Source organism: Felis catus, chromosome F1 (assembly GCF_018350175.1).
Source record: "Felis catus isolate Fca126 chromosome F1, F.catus_Fca126_mat1.0, whole genome shotgun sequence".
NCBI classification, from domain to species: Eukaryota; Metazoa; Chordata; class Mammalia; order Carnivora; family Felidae; genus Felis; species Felis catus.
In genome coordinates, this window is record NC_058384.1 from 44,088,687 (window position 1) to 44,114,303 (window position 25,617).

The 25,617-nt window shown below is 43.5% G+C and overlaps 2 protein-coding genes across 11 annotated transcripts in view; one reads left to right on the forward strand and one right to left on the reverse strand.

The window, feature by feature from the left end:
- Positions 1-25,617, forward strand: part of SRGAP2 (SLIT-ROBO Rho GTPase activating protein 2) — a 284,242-nt gene that overhangs the window by 28,991 nt on the left and 229,634 nt on the right. For 6 of the 9 annotated variants that reach the window (XM_006942921.5, XM_003999427.6, XM_006942922.5 and 3 more), the window contains exons 1-2: positions 21,271-21,417; positions 23,215-23,824. The exons of 1 other annotated variant lie outside the window; for it this stretch is intronic. In XM_006942921.5, the coding sequence (XP_006942983.1) occupies positions 23,758-23,824 (67 nt within the window). In that variant the 5' untranslated portion in view covers positions 21,271-21,417; positions 23,215-23,757. Of the gene's footprint in view, positions 1-21,270; positions 21,418-23,214; positions 23,825-25,617 lie in introns of those variants that run through there. 2 more of the 9 variants (XM_019822140.2, XM_019822141.2) reach the window with 1 other exon arrangement.
- FAM72A (family with sequence similarity 72 member A) lies at positions 9,400-21,260 on the reverse strand. Of its 2 annotated transcripts, XM_003999426.6 has the most exons (4): positions 19,631-21,260; positions 17,133-17,210; positions 14,293-14,417; positions 9,400-10,569 (listed from the first exon to the last, which is right to left on the reverse strand). In XM_003999426.6, the coding sequence occupies exons 1-4, from the start codon at positions 19,780-19,782 to the stop codon at positions 10,475-10,477; spliced, it is 450 nt and encodes a 149-aa protein (XP_003999475.1). In that variant the 5' UTR covers positions 19,783-21,260; the 3' UTR covers positions 9,400-10,474. The 2 variants fall into 2 exon arrangements, with proteins under 2 accessions (XP_003999475.1, XP_019677705.1); XM_019822146.3 differs by lacking the exon at positions 14,293-14,417.

Sequence of the window (25,617 nt, forward strand, 5' to 3'; positions counted from 1 at the left end):
GCATGAAGGAAGAACACCATGAGAGGATGAAGATGGCCATCTACAAGCCAAGGAGAGAATCTTGGAACAGATCCTTCCCTCCCAGCCCTCAGAAGGAATTAACACTCTCAACATCTTGCTTTTGGATTTCTCATTTCCAGAACCGTGAGACAATACATTTCTATTGCTTAAGCCACACAGTTTTTGGTATCTTGTGATGGCAGCCCTAGAAAACTAACACAATTGCCTCTGGCTGATGAACTCCTAGAATGCTAGAACTGGAAAGGATATCTGAAAATATATTGCTTGACTCCCTTATTCTGAAATGAAATGCCTAAGGTCACACAGCAAGTTGGTGACTTTAGTCACCCTTTTAGCTCAATCTTTAGTTCATTATGTTCTGTCATAGCCTACAGGCTATTTCAAAGATGGTGGCAAAATCAGCCTATGATGGTGATTAGGTCCAAACTTTGTTGGAAAGAATTTCTTGGGGGACAGTATGCAAGCATTGGCCCTTTCAGTGTATGCTAATGGAAGCATATGTTAAGTAGATAAATTAATTGCTGGTTGGATGCCAGCCAGAAGATTGATACCCAGTGGAACAGTGAGACAGGTAACTTGACCTCTGGCTGGGCTGATAGGATCCATCATGCCTTTAGACAGGCACTTGGTGGTGAAGGTCTGGCCCCGGCTGGCAGGCTACTCCCACCCCAATGAGGATGATTCACCAGAATGACCTAATCATCTATGGGTCAGAAGCTCAGGTTCATGTGAGCTGGGTGGGGGCTGGGGGAATTGAGCCTGAGTAATGCTTCATAGTGGGTGTGGAGACTTATTATAATAGTAAGCATGCTGTTGATTAAAGCACATGACACAAGTAATTGCTAGAGATCCCCAAACAGCTATCACCTAGGATTACAGAGATCTGATCTAATGTCAGACAGAAAGCCCAGTTTGGACTCTCCAGCAGAGGACTTTGAAAAGTGTCCAGGAGTAATTGGCATTTAATCAATGCAATCATTATCACAGCACATGGCTCCTACTGCTTCGGGCCCTCTTGCAACCACTGAACTGCAAAAGAGAGAATATGTCCATGAAATTTTTACCAGGAACAGCACTTGATTCACAGTCCCAGACTAGGTCCAAGTGGAAATATATTCATATCTTCATATTTGACAAACACAGGTTCACTGTCAGTAAGAATTCAGTCTTCTATCAATGACGGTACAAATAGTAATGGTTATTTTTCCCTTAGAGAGGCCTAATCAGCATGAATTTTGATAGACAGGAGAGGAAAGGCTATAGCAGGCAGCTAAGCATTTGCTTTTCATCTAATCTTCTCTAAACCTGCCATGAAACATGGGAAGAATAGGACTGCTCTTCCCTCCCTGAGATATGAAGGAGCATATACTGCTTGTAATCGTAGACAAAGAAATACTGACTTTGCTCTCAGACAGTGCACCTCGCTTTGTTAAATATTACTATTGGGCATCAAACTGGGTATTTATAGGAGAATATGCCCCTCTCGGAGGGTAGACACTGTGTTTAGGCCTTACCCTCTTCTTTTCCTGGCAGGAGTTTATAGTTTGCTTTCACCCACCCTGTGAAATGCGGTTAAAAAAAGAGAAGGTCCAACTTCCCTTGTATGCATCTTACAAGTCTTTTATGCATGACTGATAAGAGGAAGTGGGGAGAAAGAAAAGAAGGATCCTTGAACTTAAGAATCCATAAGAGGTTTCCTAAGACGACCATCATCTATTTGGGTGTTTTTCAAAGAGTACTTCCAAATTACCCATTGCAGAATGACCTACAGAGCTTGTCGACAATGCAGATTTCCAGGACTCTTATGGGCTCAGATCAGAATTGGTGGGAGTAGGAAGGACCCTGGAATCCACACTGCTAACAAGTGTCTTCAGGGGTTCCTTTATATACTAAAATGGATTCTACTCATTTTCCCTGTCTCAACATTGCTGTGCTCTAAGGCTCAAATTCTTCTCTATCTTCACTCATTCCCTTGATTACATCAAGTCTCATGCCTTTAAATGTTTTTATATGCGAATAGCTCTCAAATTTATCTGCAGCCCACAGCTCTTCCGCCAAGCTCCGGAATTCTATATCTAATCGCCAGATTGATGTCTTATAGGCACATTCAAAAACAAACATTTTAATTTTCTCTCTGAACTTGTTCTTCCTCATCACAGTAAATAGCACCACGACTCATACCAAAACCTTGGAGTCATTCTTGACTCTGTGTTTGATATCTTCCTCACTTTCTCTTCTACTTACTTTCCACCCATCAGAGTCCTGTGAGCTCTGTCACACTACACCCCAGGTCTTTCTCTACTCCCTGGGCTACTGCAGCAGCCTGCTGGTTGGTCTGGCTGCTTTCTTTCTATTGCAGTCAGAGCTCAATGGCAGATAACAGAAGCCATTCTAGCTATTTGAAACAGAAAGAGATGTAATACATTTGTAGTATATCGATGATACAATCCTTTCCATCCACATGCCTTTTTGCAGTGTGACTTTGCCACAACTCCCTGAGAAGTCTAAGAAATGAAGTCTAATTTTCCCTTCCCTGGAATTTGGGCCAGCCCTCTGGTTAACTTTGACCAATAGAATGAGGCAGCAGTGATGGCGTGTGACCCCCCCCCCCCCAGACCGAATCATAAGAGGCTCTTGTGGTTTCCATTTTTACCCTCTTGGAAGGCAGCCTTCATATAGAGAGGCTCAGCTAGACCACGTGGAGAGATAGGGCTGAGACTTTAAGGCATCCCTGCCAAGATCCCAGACGTGTGAGGGAGGCCTTCTAGAACCTTCCATCCTAGCACAGCTGACAGCTAAATGCAACCACATATGTGAGCCCGGATGAGATCAGCAGAATATTCGGCCCAGCCCTGCTAAGTTTTGGGAGGTATTTGTTACACAGCAACAGATAACTGAAATGTCAGCGAAGTTGGGGTTTGCAAAACCTTTGGAGGGCTATAGAGGTAGGCTCTAGGCAAAGCCTCCTGGAAAAACTCCCAGAACGATCCTGCAGAACTGGCCTGCCAGAGGAGCTGCTACTTCTGCCATCATCTAGAAGCTAAGGGTCCGGCAGCCATCAACCACTTTCTAGCACCAGAAACACACCCCCTCAGCTATGATCTGGGCGTCAGGAAATCGCCACAAGATCGGCTGGCTGCAGAGACATACCACAGCCATTTCACTTCAGCAGGATGGATAATGAATGTGCGGTAGCACCTTTTTCTTAAGTTAGTTCTGAACTTAGAGACTTGTACGAGTGCCTATGACTGGCAACAAGTAACTCGTGTCTGAACTTTGGGCTGCAAGAGGATCTGGAAAATGTCTTTTCAGTGTTTTAGCCAAAGCACTGCTGAAAAACACAGAAGGAAGGATCTTTCAAAGATGTTTTGTTCACTGTTACAGCACCTACTGCAAATACCTGCACCTAAGAGATGCTTGTTAAATGATCAAACTAAAGTCTGATAAAGGAAAGGCATGAGTTAGAGATGATTATCTCTAGTTAGCCCAGAGAATGATATTCTGTATCTTTAAAACCCTGGGTCTGTCATTCCCCTTTATGATTACATCCTGGAATATGGAGAACGATTTAGAATTCAAGACTTTTTTCAGTCTAGTACTTACCCCCCTTCCTGTTACTGCATAACCATCTTGAATCGGACACACTGGACCTTTTTTTTTTTTTTTTTTGTAAAAATTCTTATTTAAAAAGATGACTTTGGAAGGTTGAGAAGAAGTTCTTGAAGGGAAGGCTCTTCCATCTTTCCTGCTTCCCATGGCTTTGGCCACCGTCTCTCTTTGAAGACCGTTCTTCAGGATACTGACAGCTTGATTTCTCTGGGTAACATCATGCAAAGGAAATTAGCTCAGTGTGTCTTCTACTGAATTCCATCTGTAGCTCAATGTTTTAAGGTATTTGTGAACAAGGCTACAGAGCAATTTCGATAAGACGAGGCAATATTCCAGTCTCTGAGAATATTTCTCCTGAAAACCCTTTCTTTTTCTTTTTCTTTTCTTTTCTTTTTAAATACCACTGAACAGCCTGAAAATCCTCCCACGCATGAGCAATCTCCTGCAATATACAGAAAGCTTTTCAGGTGTCACAGCCATAATAGCAGGTGGTTCCTTTGGGTAGAAAAGTGATGGCAAGGATGTAGAGACAGAAAGCAAACTGTTTTGATATTCTGGGTACAGCTTTCCCCAAGTGAATCATTCCCATATGCCTTCTTTTACCATGGGCCCTTTTCCAGAGGAAGTGGGTTGTGTGAATAGAGGTGTAGAGATGGGTTCTGGTGGGCAAACTTCTATGGTGCCCATATTTGGCGGATCCAATTAATCTTTTGATATTTGCCATCCCACTCTTACACGAGTTAAGGCGAAACTTGAATATGGGTTTAATACCTGTTTTTGCTCTCCTCAAAATGAATACATAATTTCATTATGAAGATTCACTAGTGCTCATTTGAGGCAAGGCTGTATCTGAAATTCCATATAAATAGATTTTAAATACAAGCTTATAAGGAAGGCCGAAGCTAGAGTAATTTGCAAAGGGCTGTCATTTAATTCACTTTTTTATTGTGAAATATTGGAGACATACAAAGTTTTAAAGAACAGGTACGTACTCTTAAACGAACATTTGTTGCTTGTCAGATAAAAATCCGTATTAGCGAAAAAGACTTCATTTCCAGATAGAAGTGCAGCAAAGCTGGAAATTGAGTTTTGCATAGGTTCCTTTTTCTTTTTCCCTGGTACGTAAGACTAGCATTCTTATCGTGCACAGGCACACCACGTCTCCCTTACTGAGAAGGGAGATGCTGCTGTCTCCATCTTAATTAAAAGAATTACAAACAAATCGACTAAGGTCTAATAGGGAAAGATGTATGAAAAGATTTTAAGGGAAAACTTGACTTTTTTAGTTGGAAGACAACTACGGTGCAAACCAAAAAGGAAACATGGTCCTTAAGCTAATTAATTCTGAGTCCTTCAAATCTCAGAGTGATGTCACTTACTAGCTGTGTGATGTTGGGCCAGTTTCTTAGCCTCTCTGTATCTCAGTTTCCTGAACTGTGTAGTGAGTATACTAATCAGATTTACTTCTTAGGGTTGTTACATGTGAAGCCCTTAGAACAGTGCTTGCCATGTAGTAAACCCTCAGTAAGTGTCACCTCACTTTCTTCCTCCTCTTCCAAGGAATATCAGTTTCACAGGACAGCAGGAGCTTTGTTTTAGTTCTGTGTCCTCAGCTTCTATTTTTTCCACAGTAGGCACTCAATAAATACTTGTTGAGGCACCTGGGTGGCTCAGTCGGTTAAGCATCTGACTTCAGCTCAGGTCATGATCTCACGGTCTGTGAGTTTGAGCCCCGCATCGGGCTCTGTGCTGACAGCTCAGAGCCTGGAGCCTGCTTCAGATTCTGTGTCCCCCTCTCTCTCTGCCTCTCCCCAACTCATGCTCTCTCTCAAAAATAAATAAAAACTTGAAAAAAAAAATACTTGTTGGATGAATTAATTAATGACAGTAGCTAACCTTTTAGGCTGAAAGTAAAAAGGAATTTGTCTTATGGGGCACCTGGGTGGCTCAGTTGGTTAAGCATCCAACTTCGCGGCAGGTCATGATCTCGCGGTCCGTGAGTTCGAGCCCCGTGTGTTCGAGCCCCGTGTGGGGCTCTGTGCTGACAGCTCAGAGCCGGGAGCCTGCCTCAGATTCCGTGTCTCCCTCTCTCTCTGCACCTCCCCCGCTTGCACTCTCTCTCTCTCTCTCTCAAAAGTAATTAAACATTAAAAAAAAAAATAAAAGAAATTAAAAAAAAAGAATTTGTCCTAAGTTTTATAGCTAGTGAGGGAAAAAATAGACCTCGGGTTTAGGGTAAGCTAGGGAGGGAGGAAAGAACCCTACTCTAAGATTAGAAGACCCACATTCAAGTTTAAATTCTTTTAACTCTGTGGGTGTTGAGACTAAGATTTTCTTTCTTAATTTATAGAATGGGGATAACTCCCAAGGTTATTCTGAGGATTACTTTAAGGTATATGTGAAAGCTCACAATAATTTATAAAGGGATATGCAAACACATGATGTTATTAATTTTTATCTCAGTAAGTTTATCCATTGGATGACAATAAAATGATTCTATGAGAGTCTTGGAAGAAAGAATCTTTAGCTAAAGATGTAAGTACTAAAAATATTCAACCCCAGAGGTACCACAGACATAGACTAATTTTTTCCATCTGTGCAGTTTAGGGTAGATTTGGCATATGCTCAATACCAGGCAAGAAAGAAACTATGGTTTAGGCTGCTTTTAAAGTTAAAAAAAAAAAGAAGCAGAAAAGGAAACTATTTCCTTTTATAAGCATGAATGTTAAAATAGGGAAAGCCTTCATCGAATAATTTACCACTGAAGCAGGACTATTTGAGCCATACTCTCTCCCACTTTCCCCATTCCCCATTTAGGTTCTACTTAGTTACTTGTCTCATATCCCATGATTTCAGGATTATGGTCACTTCCTCCTCACCAAAGGAAAAACAATATAGATTATTCTTTATCGGCCATGCGTGACTCAGAGGTCAGAAGAGCAATTCGTTGTAGGGTACTCTCTCTAGATTAGTAATATTTAAAGACCTGGTTTTCAGGGTCCGGGATTATTTAAAATATTATGGCTTTAAGATTAGGCCCCACCCAAGATACCTCAACAGAGCCTGAATGTGAGGTTGAGAAACTGACATGAGGAAAAAGATAAAGGAGCAAAAAAAGCCATAGTGGGTCAGCTGATGACTCTCTGTCCCTTCCTTGAACTTCGGGAATGACAGGATGGAAGAAGGGGAAAAAAGGTGGTGCCCCACTGCAGATCAGATGTTTCATGAAAGTCAAGAGCGTCAGGGAACTTAATGATCTACGTATGTTCTTAGGGTAAAGGCAATCAATATAATTTCCACTGTTAAGTTGTTAGGTGCATCCAAGAAAGGACACTAGGAAAACTAAGCTTGATTACACTTCATCCCGAGTTATCCTAAATCTGATTGTTTTATTCTCCTGCTTAAAAACCTCAATCTCTCCACATTGTGATTAGAGTAAGTCTAAACTTAACCATGGCATGGACTATTCTTTGTAACATCATCTCAGACTTCTTTGGTAGCTTCATCTTCTAATTAATTCTTACCACATATCTTGGAAGGTGTAGGAGGCTACTTACAATTTACCAAATAGGCCAGATACTTTTAAACTCCTGTACAGAACTCTCATCCCAGCTGGCCAACCTTGAACTGTACTTCAAAGCCTGGTGAAATTATCATTTCTTGTCTGTAGCTTTCTCAACTCCCACTCTCTCCTAATACTCAGAATGATTGTTCTTTCATCTATGGTGCCGTTGGACTTTGAGCACGGGTTTGTTAAATCACTTATCCTGATGCATTAGGTAGATTCATCAGGACTGTCCTTCCCTCCAGCTCACTGCGTTCTCCAGGAAACAAGTGTAAGCCCATCATTGTACAATTCTTGGCACACTATAGAAGCATAACACAGGTTTGTTGAATTGAATTAAATATTAGAAGAGGGCCAAAGCATTGATGGATTTTCTAGGCCGAGGAACTATGTGCTAAATCTATATACATGATTCTGGTTTTGGTCTTATCAGAGTGCTTTTTTTTTTTTTTCAACGTTTATTTATTTTTGGGACAGAGAGAGACAGAGCATGAACGGGGGAGGGGCAGAGAGAGAGGGAGACACAGAATCGGAAACAGGCTCCAGGCTCTGAGCCATCAGCCCAGAGCCTGACGCGGGGCTCGAACTCACGGACTGCGAGATCGTGACCTGGCTGAAGTCGGACCATTAACCGACTGCGCCACCCAGGCGCCCCCAGAGTGCTTTTATTAAATGTGCTTTTATTAAAAAAAACAGTGTCAAAAAAAGTGTCATGAATGTATTTCTTTAGCTAAAACATTATTAATCCATTTTCAGCTTAGAACTGACCTTTCCATAACCCAGTTAGCTAAAAGGTAACTGTATAATTTTAAATATTCTCCAGTTGGAATGGAATCACATTTGGGGTTTGCTTTAATCAGTGCACCCCTGTCTTGCTTTTGTTCTTCAAAGAGCCCCTCGACCATAGCCTTTGAAGGCATGAGCACAAGGGAAACCAGATGAACTTTGTCGAATTTTAAACTTACCAATTTCTCTCCTCTAGCATTTAACTTTTCTTCTTTAATTGAACAAGTCAACTAAAGAAGTATATAATGTAGGATCAATTTGTTTTTTTGAATCTTATTCATTATGCCACCTTGTTCCAAAAAGTCTTTAAGAGAGGTTAAGGGGGGGGGGGGGAAACAAACCCACCCACATTCAAAACCAAATTGTTCCACATTTGGTTCACGTTCATCCACAGCATCCCAGTGCTGATGGTCAGTGTGAAAGACTTTTGGAAAAGTTTTCCAGGTACAGCATTTCCTGAAGCATCTTTTATCTTGGGTTACAGCAAAAGATTCTGTTGATACGCATGGGTCACTTCTCTATCTTATGATCCAGTATGAATTTGTTCAACCTTGAAATCAGTCACTGAGGCCCTCTCTTGGGGTAGTTATTACCTAGCGTGTATCCCGGCTAAATAAAATGGTAACTGATTCATGTCTGAAGGTGTATATGGGATACGGCATAAAGATCAAGAGCAGGAGCCGGGGTCCCTGGGTGGCTCAGTCGGTTAAGCATCCAACTTCAGCTCAGGTCATGATCTCATGGTTTGTGAGTCCGAGCCCCACATCGGGCTCTGTGCTGACAGCTCAGAGCGTGGAGCCTGCTTCAGATTCTGTGTCTCTCTCTCTCTCTGCCACTTCCCTGCTTGTGCTCTCTCTCTCTCTCTCTCAAAAACAAACATTAAAAAAAAAAAAAAAGATAAAGAGCAGGAGCTCTGAAGTCAGTCTGTCTGTCTGAGTTTAAATCTGGCCCCATCTCTGACCAGTTATGTGACCTTGGACAAGCTGCTTAACCTCTCTATGCCTCACCTGTCTTATCAGTAAAACAGGAATAATAATACCTACCTCATAGGTTTGTTGTGTGGAATAAGTGAATTAAATCTGTAAACGGTTTATTTTTTTTTAAGTTTATTTATTTATTTTGAGAGAGACACGTGGGGGGAGGGGCAGAGAGCCAAGGGGACAGAAGATCTGAAGAGGGCTATGTGCTGACAGCAGAGTCCAATGTGGGGCTCAAACTAATGAACTGTGAGATCATGACCTGAGCTGAAACCAAGAGTCAGATGCTTAACCAACTGAGCCATCCTGTTGCCCCTGTAAAGACTTTAGAACGGGATCTGGCACATAGTTGGCACTCAATAAATGTTAGCTCTTGTGTTCTACACCTTTACATTTTGGGGTAAGAAATGTGGTTACAGTAAAAGATTAAAGGCAGGCTGGTCATTTTTATAATAAAACTTTATTTACAAAACCACAACTCTGTGTGTTTAGGTATCGCTATTGACAAAATGCCTACAGCTGAGGTATTACTAAGCGATACACTGATTTTAGCTATACCTAAAACCACAATCCAACACTATCCCAGTTTCCTATTCCTGTGTGGCTCTGAATGCAGCTTAAAACAAAAACAAAAACATCATTTATAATGTACAATGGCTTAAGCAAAACACTTCTTTAGTTTTTTTTCTATTTAAGGGTTGGAAGTGAGAATACTCATTTAAAATTTGCTAGTTACAGAAAAAGGCCTAGAGAATAGAATATGGAGGTTCAGTTGCCCTGCTTTCATAACACAATAACTGCATGACTTTAGAAGAACATAAATCAATCATGTTGGGAAACAGTATATACTGATAATTTTGTTGTTAAAATTCATTTATCTAACATCGTGCTGAGGAATTAAGAGAATTTCTCCGTATATTTTAAAGTTTTAACTTATTCTATTTGCTGATTCACAAAGTCCTGCTCCATTTTAGGGATTTTTCACCAGTATGACACAGGATAACCAGTACCTATGAAAACCTAACAGCTTGGTTTTTTAAAAAATTCCTGTTAAGCTTTAATTCCCAGTTGAGCTTGCCATATGCATGCCTGGGTATACACATGGATACATACTTGGTGGATACACCCCATGTATGTATACTAACGCCCCTTATTCAAGAATATAAAATTAACGGTATCTGGTATCTACTTGTAAGAAAAATTCCCCAAGACTGTGAGGTAGTTGAGTGACACATGAAATAACCTCCAATCTGAATTTAAGAACACATCTATGCCAGGTGGAGGGTGGAGAGAGGAAGAGGAGGAGGAAGCCATAGAAGAAAAGAACTACCATAACTCAAATTAAATTCAGGTAATTCATCTGAGATAGCAAATAAATAAATCAACAAATGTCTCATTTTTTTTCCAAAAAAAGGAGAAATCCGTAGTATATCCTTGCCAATATTTTTAAAGTCAGTCCATTAATATATCTTTTAAATAGGAAAATGTCTGGGTATTATACATCTCATAATCCCATTCATCGAATGCACTCCTCTGCTGAGATATCTAATGTGTCTTCATCTGTATTCTCTTCTATCTCTGGCAAGTTGCCCCAAAGTAGGAAGTTGACACCTGAAAAGAAAAGATCATAAAATTACTTAGAGCCAGCTACTCTTACAACTCGGAACATGATATAGAAAACCTTGTATGTTAACATTCTTATATGGAACCATAGTGTTAACAGTAAAGAGAAAAGATATTAAAGAATGTACCATAGATAAAAATTACCTAATATTATTCATCTAAGACATAAACATTTCTAAGCCCTTTGAAGTAAGGGCTTGAATTCTAGAATCTTCGAACTCCGAAGGATCTCAGGGCCCATTTCCTCAAACTCTGCCTCTAGCGTATTATGCCATAATCGCTCTACACTGGTAAGTTTCAAATCTATTTTAATGATTTTTAAGGATGGAGATCTCACAAGATTATTTTAGATTAAGTGTCTCTTTGGAGGGTACAGGAAAAAGGCTTGAGTAAGTCTCTTCATCTCCTCAACAAGCACAAAAGTAGCTGGTGGCTTTTTTGTGATTAAAAACAACAAGGTTTTAGAGCCACTTATAATACGAACTGCAATCCTTTCTTATAGGTGGGTTTTAGTCTGGAGGCTATCCAGGTTGTAGCTGCCATTAATTACATCAAACAAAACAACAATCTAGGGGTGTCTGGGCGGCTCAGTCGGTTAAGTGTCTGACTTTGGCTCAGGTCATGATGTCATAGTTCATGAGTTTGAGCCCCATGTGGGGCTCTGCGCTGACAGCTCAGAGCCTGGGGCCTGCTTTGTATTCTGCGTCTCCCTCTCTCTCTGCCTCTCCCCTGCTTGTGTTCTCTCTCTTTCTCAAAAATAAATAAATAAGCATTAAAAAAAACAAACAAACCCAACAATCTAAAGCCTCCTAGTGAAAGGGTAGTCAGATTCCATACTGAAGAATCTAGCCTAGGCATATAGAAGGAACATGACAGACACATGATGGAAGATAATGACATAGTTTGTTCTGGGCACGTAATGTATTACAGAACTTGAAAGTACTAAATTGGGAAAAAATACAATTTATTAATTGACCTCTAGGGGAGCCAATGGAGTCCAACAAGGAAAGCAAATCTCACATTATCAGGTTGTCAGTGTGGCCACGTGGTGGAAGAGAATGAGCCAGGGTTTGGAGATTTGGTTTCAATCTCGCTTCCACTACCACCAGTAAGTACACCATGGGTGTTCTTACTACCTTTACTCTGAGTGTATGCAACTGCAGACAATATATATTATTTTTTAATGTATTTAAATGTTTTATAGTATGGCATTATATGTATCTTTTCTAATTTGTTTTTTTCATTCAACATATTTTTGAGATTTACCTATACCCACATGTATAGCTTTAGCTCATTTCTTTTTGTTTCTGAATTCTGTTGTGTGAATTGAATACGTATAGAGCAAATATATATATATATATATACAGCAAATAGAACCCATCACTCATCACTTCTTCTAACTGCCATTTTGCACAGGTGCTCAAGGAGATATGTACAAGGAGGTGCACTGTGGCATTGTTGAAACAGTGGAAACAATCAACTGTCTCTCTTGGTTGAGATACTAGAATCTAATCAGGCAAGAAGTTAGCATCTATTTCATGTTGGGGGGGCGGGGGTGGATACAGAAGTCTATCATATTGTTTTCTGCATTTTTTTTGTGTTTGCATTGTTTATAATAAAAAATACTCTGCCCTCCCCTCCCCTCCCAAGAATGAACAGTATTCTGCTTCCGGTAATATGGCTTTGATGAGCTAATGGAATAATAAGGAGTTACTAGGCCAAAATCTAAGGGATAATTAGAACCATAAAGGTAAATGGAGAGCTGAAGTCAAATTGCCTTTGAGGGCACATGCCAATCCCAGAGAATTTGAACTGAGGTTTCTCAAGAGTCCTCAGGAAAGTTTTGGGAAATCAGGTGGACACATGAAGCCTAGCCTAGAACATTGACTTGGGGCCCTTTCCGTCTAAACATTCTAGAATTTCATAAAGCTTGTGTATGTGTTCCTTTGATGCAGCTGATTCAGGTGATTCAAGGACAGTCCCAGCATCATGAGAAACCCTGTTTTACACCAAGCATCTTGAAAGTCTCATTTTAAATCACAATATTAGGGTTACAAAGGAGAAGTTTGATATTCTTGGAGTGAATACTCAGAGACATGAGTAGTTCGGCACAATTGGTTCAAAGGAGAAAAAATAAACTAAGAGATTGGATCTGACAGAAGGAGCACCTTCCTTTCTCTGTTAAGAAGGGAGGAAGGAAATCCTGTGATACATCTGTTTCTCATGGATTAGATTCAATGTGAATGGAAGAATGCTGGGCTTTTATCTTTGAAAAATTGACCAATAATTAAAAAGTAAATCAAAATGGAAAAATCTCCACCCTGTGTTTTGAATTCTATGAAGCAGGAAAAATAGTATCAAAGCAGAAACTTCCTTTAATGTGTCCATGGTCAACACAAATATAAAACTGGAGGCCTAAGTTAGGAGCCTGTATCTCAGGGGAGTTCAGATAAGTCTCTCCTCAAAAATGGCCTTCATCACATCCCAGGGTCTGAAATTAAGACCCCCAAATGATGGGTTGAGAGCTACAATTGAATGCCAGGTGATTAAAAAAAAATCAGAGTCTATAAAAACCCAAGCATAATTGGAAGGTTTAAAGACCCTCAGAACCTAGCTTACAATTCATGATCTTCCGTCTGTGAAGACAAATCATCCTTAAGAAGAGGAATGTATTTTAAGTTCTGAAGAAGATTAAAACATACATTTAAAAACCTGAGGGTGTTAGTGCCAACTTGGATTATCGAATTCTTTAAATTTGTTCTGTAAACTAAAGTTCTGCAAACTTCAGTTCCCACTAAAAAAGTCCCACTACAAGTCAACCTGGTCTGTTGTGTAAGTAGGTATGACATAGAGAAAACACATGTGCACAACAAAACCAAATGGCTGCAGACAATATAAAATGTATTATGTAAACATCCTTTAAGAAGTGGTTGTCGGGGCGCCTGGATGGCTCAGTCAGTAGAGCATCCGACTTTGGTTCGGGTCATGATCTCATGGTTGGGGAGTTCGAGCCCCACATTGGGCTCTATGTGGTCAGCCTGTCAGTGCAAGCCTGCTGCAGATTCTGTCTTCCTCTCTCCGCCCCTCCTCTGATTGCTCTCTCCCCAAATAAATCAATGTTAAAAAAAAAAAAAAGAATTGGTTGTATATTTTCCTACTAAATAACTAGTACAACGTATCGGCATTAAATATTTCCCTTGAATAAAATTCCATCATAATTTATTAATATAGATGTCAAAATGTCTTTTTTTTTTTTTTTTCCTGAAGCAACATCACCAAATACAGAGGTTACCTAGTCATCCTCCCTCCCAGGTCCTACTGGCCCAGGCTCCCCTCCCTACTTTCTTACACACACACACACACACACACACACACACACTTGACCATCAGATCTAAAATCTTCCAAAATTCTCTGGAGTTGTAATATGTATCAGTGCAACAATTTAGAGCAACTATTAATTTTAAGAGACCAAGAAGCAAAAGAGCCAAGTCTGAGGCTCTTGTATATACAACGATGAAATAGAAATGGCAAGGAATTTTGGCTAGTAGTTCCCCTAACTGAATATTTGGGTTAAAAGCCCTGAAGTTTCACACTTTCAACTCAGGTGAGAGGGTTTCAGAGAGAATCCTCAAACAATCAATTGGGAGTTTCACTCAGGTTTTGGTAGACAAGTAAATGTTAGAGGAATTTCCGAGTCAATTGTTTCTTACCGGTAGCGTCTAGTCTGTTAATATCATAAACTGCCTGGCTGTGAAACATCCAGAAGTGTCCATTGTTGCAGGAAAGAAGGCAGGAACAACAGGGAACAATCACATGATAACCTACAATGTTCCCACTAAGAAAGAAAAGTAAATATACTCAGATACCAGGTAATAACTGGCCATATAAACATTTTCATGTGCTAATGTGAATGAACAGACCACCTCGAGTCCTCATTTCCTCCTAACAACCTCCATTGCTAGATCTTTGGGATGGGAGTGACTCTGGTAATGTTAAATTTGACAGTGCTACTGTCAAATACTAACACATTCTCCATTTCCTTGCTAGTCCTGCTTTACATGTTGTCCTTTCAGAAGGTAGCTTCTAGACGCCATGCCATAAGGTTGTGATGTGTTCCGTGGAACACCCAGAATTGAGGTGCTGTACAGACAAAATATATTAGATAAAAGGTTTTTGCTATCCCCAGGACTGTGGCAAGTTGGGTTCTTCTATGTTCTAGTTCTACGCCAGCACCTAAAAACTGTCTCAACAGATGGAGGAGTAGGAAGGAAGACAGCATGAGCCCCTGTAAACCAAACACAAGCTGGCTGCTCTAATTTTAGTTTTAGTGTTTTTGAAGGAATTCAGAAATAAGGCAAATCCGTAGCTTCTAGAGAAAGTTGCAAAAGTTTTTTACTGTCTTCAAGATTATCCCTCTGATTACAAGTACTTCACTCTTCCACAGATTTTTTTTCCTATATGGTCATTATTAAATAAAGTGAATATACAGGGAACGTTTTAGCTAGTACTTTTCTTTTTTTTTTTAATGATAACATGTACTTATACCTTGGGTTGTAAAAATTCTTATTATAGCTTGTTCCCACCCTGGGAGATGTGGGAGTCAGTCAGTTTTGTGAGGCCCTATAAAAAAATACTATAAAAGGTACCAGCCTACCTAAAATATGTCTTCTAATCATAATCTGCTTGAAAGGCAAACACATGAGAGCAAGTTGTTCTTGGACCAGGACTGACAGTTATTTGTAGGACTATACTGCAAGAGTAAATTCTATGGCTTTAATCACCATCCGTATTCATTCATTCATTTACTCATTCAATTCGTGTTTATTGAGCATCTATTATTATGTGTCAGGTACTGTTCCAGGTGCTGGGAATACAGCAGTGGACAAAGTCCTTATTCTCATGGAGCTAACATTCTAGTAGGGACGCATTCAGACCATTTTGCTCCCCTGCTAAGGCCCCTTCCGTGGCTTCCCATTGGCCAAAACTCAAAACAAAAAAACCCCTTCATATGAAGGTCTAGATCTGTGCTATCCAAAATGTGGCTGTTGAGCACTTGAAGTTTAGCTAGACTGAACTGAAGTGTGCTGTAAATATAAAACATATGCTGGATTTCAAAGACTAAGGATAAAAAATAGAATGTAAAATATTTTGTTAATAATTTTTTATGTTGGTTACATGTTGAAACAATATTTTGGTTATATGGGTTAAGTAAAATATACAATTTAAATTAATTTCACTTGTCTCTTCTTACTTTTTAAAATGTGGTTATTAGAAGATTTTCTTTATTTTTAGATTTTTTTAGAAGATTTTAAGTTACATATGCGGCTTGTAGATTTCTATTGGACAGCATTCCTCTAGACTATCTGGATTCTGACCGCATCTCCAGTCTACTCCCACTACTCTCCCTTGACGTTCACAATGTCTCAGCCATGCTGGCCATCATCTTTTTATTCCATGACCATGTTAAGCTTCCTCTTGCCTTGGGTTCTCTGCACTAGCTGTTCCCTGTGCCTAGAACATTTTCCCTTGTGCTCCTTGTCATCCTTTCGGATTTAACTCCAATGTTACCTTCTCATGAGAGGTCATCCCAGACCATGCTATCTCAAATAGCTCTTACCTACTCTCCCAACCTCTATTTTTCTCTATCATTTATTATTATTATTATTATTTATTATTTCCTTTGGAGCACCTTCCACCCTATTCAATATCTTATTGATTTAAATATCTTACTAACCAATCATCTTCCCACTAGAATATAATGTCCAAAAGCCAGTGACTTTGTTTTATTTATTGTTGTATTTCCAGCCCCTATAGCAATGATTAGCACATAGTAGGACTTCAATGTATGGTTTGAATGAATGAAAGAATGAATTTAAATCATCATTAGCACATAAGAATTTAAATTATTTGGATTATAATTTATAATCCAAACCTCATTTAAATGTTAAAAAAAAATCTCAAATTTCTTCTCTCTAAAATGGGACAAATAATACTCTACCTCTCAAAAGATAATAGTAATAGTTTTCATCTGTGTTGTAATTTATAGTCTATCAAGCCTTTTAACATTCGTAATTAATTTAATCTTCACAACACTCTATAAGGTAAACACAAAAGATATTTAAATTTCTATCTTCTTAAGTTAGAAGATTGTTTCTATCTTCTTAAGCTATAAATTAAACAAGGAAACAGAGGTCCAGGGATTTAGAGGCTTAAGGAATTTACTCAAGATCACATTTAGAGTAAGAGTAGGGCCAGGGCTCAAACCTGATTTTTACGATTGTAACTCTGTTTTATCTTCCCAAACTACATTGACTTTTTCTGAAAATTAAAGCAGGTATTTGTCAAGGTGCTTTGAAAAATTATAAAATCATATACAAATGTGACACAAGACCCTTTTAAAAAATAACTCGAAGTAACAAATGGTTTTTCAATGGCTCACTGCATGGGTTATAACCAGTGCTCGATGCAGCCCACTGAACCTTTCTCTGTGCTGTGGTGTTAACATCCATCTTCCAAATGCAGGGCCATCTATAATCTTGCCACAAATTACCATTTTAAACATGCGATGTCTTTCAGTTTACATTTGCAGATTTCAGTGAAATAGCATCTTCCAATGAAGTCCACTGCACTGGAGAAGGAAATGTGCAGAAATGGTCAAAGGTACTTTTTAAAAAATTGTTGTAAAAACACATATAACATAAAATTTACTAAATTAATCATTTTAAATGTACGGTTCAGAAGTCTTAAGTGTATTCACATTGTTGTGCAATGAATCTCCAGACCTTATTCGTATCACAAAACTGAAACTCTATGTCCATCAAACAGCTCCCCATTTCCCTCTTCCCTCAGCCCTTGGCAACCACCGTCTACTTTCTGTTAGTATGAATTTGACCATTTTATATAGCACATATAAGTGAAAGCACATAGTATTTGTCTTTTTGTGACTGCCTTATTTCATTTAGCATAATGTTCTCAAGTCCTCTCCCTATTGTAGCATATGGCAGGATAGCCTTCCTTTACAAGGCTGAGTAATAGTTTGTTGTATGCATATACCACATTTTGTTAATGAACATTTGCATTGCTTCCTAGCAGCATTCTTCACAGTGACCAAGGTTAACCAAGGTTATTGTGAAGAATGCTGCTAAGAACACAGGTGTGCAAATATATCTTTTAAATCTTGCACTGAATTCTTCTGGGTATATATCCAAATATAAACACATACTCAGATACATATATACACCCAGAAGTGGGATTCCTGGATCATATGGTAATTCTATTCTCAATTTATTTAGGAAATTCGATGCTATTTTCCATAGCAGCAGCACCACTTCATATTCCTACCAATAGTGCACAGGGTTCCGATTTTTCCATATCCTTGTATTTTTGGTTGTGATTTAGCATGAATTTTGTAGACCCAAAGAGCTGAAAGAGACTCTAAAGTAGAATGATAGTATATTTTGTAAGAGTCAGTTAATACTTCTGAGCTTACCATAAATATGGCAAAATTCCACTTAAATAATCTTATGTGTTCATTAATTCATACATATCTTAGCACGCTAATCCATTACTATTACAACCCCTATAAAGAAGAAGAGACAATAAGAAAAACCTGGTTCTAATGTAGACTCTGGTCTAACCTCTAACAATTCAATATCTGAGCCCTCATCTTATTGCTTACCACATCTATTGCAAAGATGAATGGGTTAATATTTTAGGGGCATCTGGGTGGCTCGGTCGGTTGAGGGTCCAACTTTGGCTCAGGTCATGATGTCCTGGTTCGTGGGTTCGAGTCCCGCAACGGGCTCTGTGCTGACAGCTCAGAGCCTGGAGCCTGCCTCATTTTCTGTGTCTCCCTCTCTCTCTCTCTCTCTCTCTCTCTCTCTCTCTCTGCCCCTCCCCAACTTGTGCTTGCTCTCTCAAAAACAAATAAATATTAAAAAAATTTTTTTAACTTGTCTGCATGTGTGCATCTGTGTGTGTGCTACTAGTAAGAAAAAGCTTTAGACAAAAAAAATCATAGAACCTGTGCAATAGTAGGTTCTAGATTTATTGTCTAGTGCTTTTTTTTTTGTAACACACAGGTGCACACACACATACAGAAGTACTTAAAATATTAACCCAAGTATCTTTGCAATAAATGAGAGCCATTTGCTTTGCCAGTAGGCATCTCTACACTTAAACCATTTCAGAAAAGGTTTCAAGAAAGGAGGAGTTCATAGCTTTTGAGTATATTTCCAAATTGTTGAAGTTTCTATCATCACAAAGTTCATTTTAAAGTATTATGACTGTTAGCCTAAATCTTGAAAATTACATAAGGGCATAAATATGCTGCCTATGGAAGAGAAAGTACCTCTTGGAGCTAGAAAAACGTACATTTGAGTAAAATAAAATGGCTATTTTTCCAAATAGGTAGCAAATTCTTATGTGTCTGAAAACAGAATTTAAGAGGATTTAATGATGCAAACAAATGCATGGTATCTGAAATAGTTGACAAGGATTGTTTTAGGGCTAGGTCTATTTCATCGCCAAAAAATCTATTTCTCTCTCAAGAGAGAGAGTGTTGAGAAAAGAACACTGAATTATCTGGACAATGGATCTGATTCAGCCTGGCAAATTGCAAATAATGGCAGCAAATTATGAATATTTTTGGCCTAAAACTTTATGGATAAAAATGAAAAACGTAACTCTTCTAACAGTACAGAGAACCTTGCCTGAATTTACCTAGAGTCTAGGGTCTAGGTCGTGGATTTGATCCAGTGAGTTAGGATGGTTGGGCGGGGCACAGCGCCAGGGGATCCAACTTAAGGGATGTGGTCACATGACTATAATTGAACCAGAAACATTACATCAGGACTGACCACTCTGGCTAAACCACAGACTTTGTCCAGACAGTCTGCCCACTTAGTTATACTCCAAGGGGATCATCAGACTGTTGGGAGTGGCTGGAACACCAAAATGATAACCTCCTTGTTGACTCCCAGAGGTCCAAACCATACACTTTTCCCATTTAGTTAAAGGCTACCGTTGCCCGCCACTAGCAAGACTTACTTGGTAGGAGGGATGTCTGTAGAGAAAAGGTCTATTTCAGTATCAGCCAGCAAAACAGCCTTCATTCCCCTAGAGCTGAGCACTTGTTTACAGAATTTGCAACACAGGATGGACACGCACCGGTCCTCGAAACTACAACTGCTGGTAGACATGGCGTCCCGGGAAGGATGCGGTGCGGGGTTTTGAAAAAGGAAACAAGAGCAGTACCTTTCCTAGTTGGATTTCCCCAGGCCAAAAATCAAATTGCGAGGCCTCGACCTTTTCTAAGCCCTAAAACTGGGAAGGAAATGAGTTCTTTCCTGTTTTCCCGTGGGAGGGTGAAAGTAATATTTATTGAGTAGGAACAGGGCGAAGCAGCAAATGTGGCTTTCCTTTTAACTTTCGGGGGAGGCAGTGGGATTTGAAGTGGGGAGGCGGCGAGCTACAAAAGGCCTGGGAACTTCTCTACAGACTCCCCAGCCACGCGTCTAAAAGGCTCCTCTACTCTTCAGCTCCCGCCCCTGTAGCAATTCCCTTAGCTTTCTCCTGCAGAGTCCCTCCGTGGAAGCTCCTCTCCTAAGCCCCTCCCTCGGAGCGCTCCAATTCCTCGCCCTCTGATCGCCGGCCACGCGTCCCGACCCACGCCTCCTCTTTGGAAATCTTTCTCCTCTTCCCAGGATCCAGAAATCCCCTCGGCTTTTCCCACCCGGACGAACCCGGGTTCTCCTCAGTCCTCCCAGGACCCTCCCTCCTCCGCTCTGCTCGCTGCTAGGCCCCCGCTTCACTTCTTTCCTGGCAGCCCCCAGCCCTCAGCGTGCTGGCTGGATCTCGCGCCGTTTCTCTTGGTCCCGGTCCCTCAGCTCTCCCTCGTGCCCCCCGCTGTCCCCTTAGGTCTCCTCCGGAGCGGCCGCTCCGGAGCGCGCGATGGTGTTGATGGGACGGGGCAGAGGTCGCTTTTGGGGTTCAGTCGGCGCTGGGGTCTCTATCAGCGAACGCGTCGCGTTTTGCTCCCTCTTCCGCTCTCTCTGCCTTTCCAACCGGCTGTCAGTTTGAATTGCAGGCGCAGCGCACCGATTGGGAGAACCAGAGTTCGCCCGCGTCCCGCATTGGAAGGCTCGGGAGCCTTCCCCTGCTGAGATCTTAGTGGCCTGGAGACCGTACGCCCCGCCTCAGTAACGGTGCCGAGATGAGCTCGGCTTTCTGGTTGGCCGAGTTTGGCTCCGCCTCCGCTCCCATTGGCCGGCACCGGGGAGCTTGGGCAAACCCTACTCCCGCCCCAGTGAAAGAGGCAAGGCACTCCCTTCACGCTTCTTATTGGAAGACTTTCTACAGTCCCTACTGGTCTCTACTCTCTACTGGCTAAAATTCTCCGCAACGCCCCTCCTCTCTACCCCGGTCCAATTGGTAGTGCCTTCTCTCAAGAGTTTGTGTTTGGCTGTTGGTTCCATTTTAACCCCGCCCATTAATTCTACTTCTGGGCTCGGCAACCCTGGGAGGAGCTTGCTCTATGACCACGCCTCGGTGGTGCTAGTCACACCTCCAAAGTTTCTCAAGCTCCTCCTCCTCACTCCAGACCTCTCGAGATCAGCTATTCCTATTGGCTACAAGCCCCATCGGTCGATAGAAAACGGGCGGTGATTGGTAAGGGGGTGGGCTCTGCTTCCCGGCGGGGTCCTGCGGAGTTGGCGGAGGCTCCTCAGGGGACTAGGGGGACCGATCTGCGTAGAAGCGGGTGGCGGGGAAGAGGGGAGGAGATCTCTGAGTGGGAAGCGAAGCTGGGGACCTGCGACCCGTCGCGTCAGAGCCAGGTAAAGGCTCCTTCCCTCTCCCCTTTCCTCTTCCCGGCCGCCGGGCTGGAGCCCTGACTGAACAAACCCGGGCTGGGGCGGGAAGGAGAGGGCGCGGATGCTGCTTGCGGCATCGCCTAGCCGTGCCGCCCGGAATCACTCAGACGCCCTCCCCCTCGACCCTCTCCAAATCTTCCAGTACAGCCCATAATACTTCTCAAGACTGCATCTCTCACTGCCCTTCACCGCACAGTCTCGGGCTCTGCCCTGGGACTCTGCCGCTGTGCAGCAGGCACCCAGCCCCCTCCCCAAGTCCTCAGCCCCTCCCCAAGTCCTCTGCACACGGGCAGGCTTGGCCCACCTTTGGGCAACCGTCGTTGGCATCACCCGTAACCATCGGCTATCCTCTTCCCCTGTCTCCAAGCCCTGGCAGACAGCCGGGTTACAGCCCAGGACCCAGAAGGATGATTGTTCCGCACTGCTTCCGGGGCTTTTTCCCTGTTCCAGCCCCCTGCCCTCCTGGAATGGTGCCTTTCACGCACTCCCTAGACCCATAGCAGGTCCCCAAGTTGCTAACATCCTTCCGTTCCATGTAACATCGTGGCCACGGTAGCCTCCTCACCACCCCCCACCCCTCCCCGAGGTAATCCTCCCTTTGCCCTCTCCCCGCCTCCCAAACGTGTGCAGAAGCTCCAGTCATCTATCCCCTGCTCCCATGCAGCCTCTGGACCCCACCTCACACCCCCCTCCCCGCTTCCTGCCCGCCTGAACCACCACGCCGCCTGGGCTCCCTCTTCCTCCCGGCGCGGGAAGTGGGAGACACCAGCGGAGCACACCCCCTCCCCTGACACGGAGAGGGAAAGGGGCGACCTAGGAGGGAGGGTCGCCGGTGTGGCACGGTGGGGAGCAAGACTCCCAACTCTGCGCTCCCGCTGCTTCCCTCCCGCCTCCCGGACCTTGGCCAGGGCGGGATATCCTCAGGCACCTCCTGGTGCGAAGGGTCGGGACTGCGACCCTCCCGTCCCTCCCGACCCCCCTCGCCCCCCCCCCCCCAACCGAGCCTGGGTTTGGGTGCGGTATCTGGGATCTCTGGGCATGGGTGACAAAAAATATTGGGGGTGTCATTTAAGAGTTACTCTCGTCCGTGACTTGGGGGAGGCGGCGGCTGCCTTCCGCCCCCCGCCCCTGGGTTTTCCCGACTCCGACCCTCGCCTCTAACCCGTTTCCTGCTTTTGCCGACCACATTGTTTTCCTGGATGTGCCCCGTGCGGAGCAGGCTTTTTCCTGCAGGTCTCACCCCCCTCAACATTTTGCTGCCAAGAGAAGCTAGTAACCAAAAACAAAACAACTGGGAGGAGGGGCGGGAGGGGAAGAAAAGTTGTGCCCGGGTGGCTTGTCCCTCCCTGGCTTTGATCCCTTTTGATGTCCTGGGAGTTGCCCCAGCCGGGGGTCAGGGGCCGCGTCGGAGCCACTGCCGAGAGTGCTCCCTTCGGCTGGCCGCTGCCCAGCGCTGGCGGGGCTCGGAGGCCGCCGAGGTGCCGCAGTCCCCGCCCGGAGCCCCGCGTTCCCGCCGCAGTCCCCACCCGAAGCCCGCGCAGGCGGCTGCTCCAAAGTGTTTTCTTCCAGCCTTAAAACAAAATCCGGAGGGAGCTTCCTTCCTCCGCACCTCGCCGCGCCGGGCTCTGTGGGCCGGGCGGCGTTTGGCCGAGATGAATGGGCCCAGGCCGGGCTTGGAACGACATCCCCTACCCCACCCCCGCCGCGATTAGGATCTGCGCCGGGGCTGATCGCCCCCTCCCCTTTTCCCTGCATTTACAGGCAAGTGAACCGGAGCAAACGACTTCCGATCCAGTCTGCGCTGCTGCGGCTCCCGTTTGGGATTTGATTTGCAGCATCTTCGAGCCTGTGCAACAAAAAACCGCGAAGCACGCCCAGCCCTCCCCCGGCACCCTTTTACGCACCCACTCCCTCCCGGGGACACAGCTGGGCGCGTCCACACCCCCGCACCCCCCACACCATGTTGTGCGGAAGGACTTCCACTCCCTGCCTGTGTCGTTGATGTCAGACCCCAGGCCAACCTCCGGGCGCTGCAGTTCTCCCGGCTAATGCTGAGGCTGCGGCTCCGGCTCTAGCACAGGAACCAGCCGCCGCCGCGCCCGGCCCCAGCGCCCACCGTCTGCATGTGCCCGCCGTAGCCTTCTGCCCAGCCCGCAGCCCGCGCTCCCCGGAGCGCTGGAGACCACCGCGGGGGGCCCCTTCTGCCCTTGGGAGAAGCGGTCTTGGAGGTATTGATTTCGGTGGTTGGATTTTTCCCGTGGATCTATCAATTCACAATTTGAATTTGGAAGAAAGAAGGAAAACATGACGTCTCCGGCCAAATTCAAAAAGGATAAGGAGATCATAGCAGAGTACGATACTCAGGTCAAAGGTAAGGGCTTTGAAAAATAGCACAATGCGTATGCTCCGTGGACCATTGAGACATGTATTTCCACCCTGATTTGCAGGATGTTCATTTCTTTGGGTGGAGCAGGTGGGGGCAGGCTGAGCCCAGAGGTGGTTTCATAGGTGGGTTTGAGCCTCCGAGGGATGGGCTGTGCCAGGGGCCAAGGGCTCTGGAAAGGAATTTTCAGAGTGGGCTTTAGGTTTGCTCCTGAAGGGCTGGCCCTTATTTTGGCAGCCTTTTCCCCCAGGCTAGATGGGATGGGGGAGGGGCAGGAGGTTCTTGGAGAGAGAAAGGCGGCAGTTTGCCTCTGGGTGTCTGGGTCAGGTTTCCTTGAAGGACCACTGAAATCTGACAGGTGTTTGGGAATTTATTTCAGAGGTTGAAGAGTCCTGGTAGAGAAAGGCAACCTTGAGGAGGTATACCATTTGGGGAGCCCCTGGGGAGGTGGCTTTTTTTTCTGCTGCACTATATCAAAAGGTGACATTTGCTGTGGCATCGGACACAGAAAGTCTGTAGCCACCTTGGGTGCACCTTGTACCTACCTGGTCTCTGGTTGCCCTGCATTCAATCAGAGATCAGAGAACAGAAAGAATAAGGTCATTTCACATCCCGTCTCCGCCCTCACCTAAGCATGAATGGAGTTGAGATGTTAGGGTTGCTGGGTGGTGCTGGTTCTGGAGCATGGGAAGACATAATTGTTTAACCCTTCTGTGTTGTCACCCTCTGCTCCAGAATGCATGCTTTTAAAGGCCCACTTCCCTCTGCAAAGATGTGGAGGGTAAAGCAGAATGTGGACCTGGAGAAACCAAGTGACCCTGTCTGCACATCTGGTTGACTACCTGACTTGGCACATGAATCAGAGCCTCTTCTCAGATAACCTTTTTTTAACCAGTCATTCCCATAAGAGGGGTTCCTGCCTGTTAAAGAGCCCCAGGATGTGTTTGTGCAAGGCACTGTCCCTTCCTGGCCATTCACTGGAAAGAGCCATGTGCTCTAGTCCATTGAGACTTCAGCTGGGGAGTGGGAGAGGTGGGTGGCCTTGAATGTTACACCACATGGTTGGAGCTCTGGGTTTTCCTTTGTTTCAGAGTACAGAGGGAGGGGCCCCTCCTTCTTTCCCTGCACCAATGCAAGGAGACCTTTTCCTATCATAGAGGACTTGGGAAGGGCCATGTCTCCCTTCTAATGATTGCCTCCGGTGGGAATAGTGTAGAGCTTGAAATGGGCAGCTGCCTTATCTCCTGGAAGGTTGGAATGTAGTTTGAAGTCCCCATTTTGCCTGTAGGGTCTTTTTAATGTCATCAGCTTGGTCATTTCTGGAGGTGCCCTGAGGGACCTTCTATCCACTGGGCTGCAAATATTGGTGGGTTTATTACAGAGATGGGAGAATTGATTGATTGATAGATTCAGTTGAACAGGGATTGGGAGAGGTGTGGTCGTGAGTTATAATTGAGGTCTTGGCCTCTTGTCACTGTTCATAATCTGGGCCTGTTTTTGTAAACAATAAGCCACTGGCCTCCGTGTCCTGTCCAGATGCACTGTATTCTGTTCCCGGAATCCCCCTTGCCATTTTAACCAGATATGTCATTCAGTTTTTTTACACATCCTATTCTTAACTGTTGCCATAGGGAGTGTTAATAACTTTGACTTTCCCGATTTCTCTCCAGAAGCACACCATTTGACTAAGGTGCAAAGTGATTTTGCATGTTTATTTTTTTGAAAGGTTCAGGGCTGATAGGTGTTAATAGAACCTTGTCTGTGGATTCCTATTGGTGAAA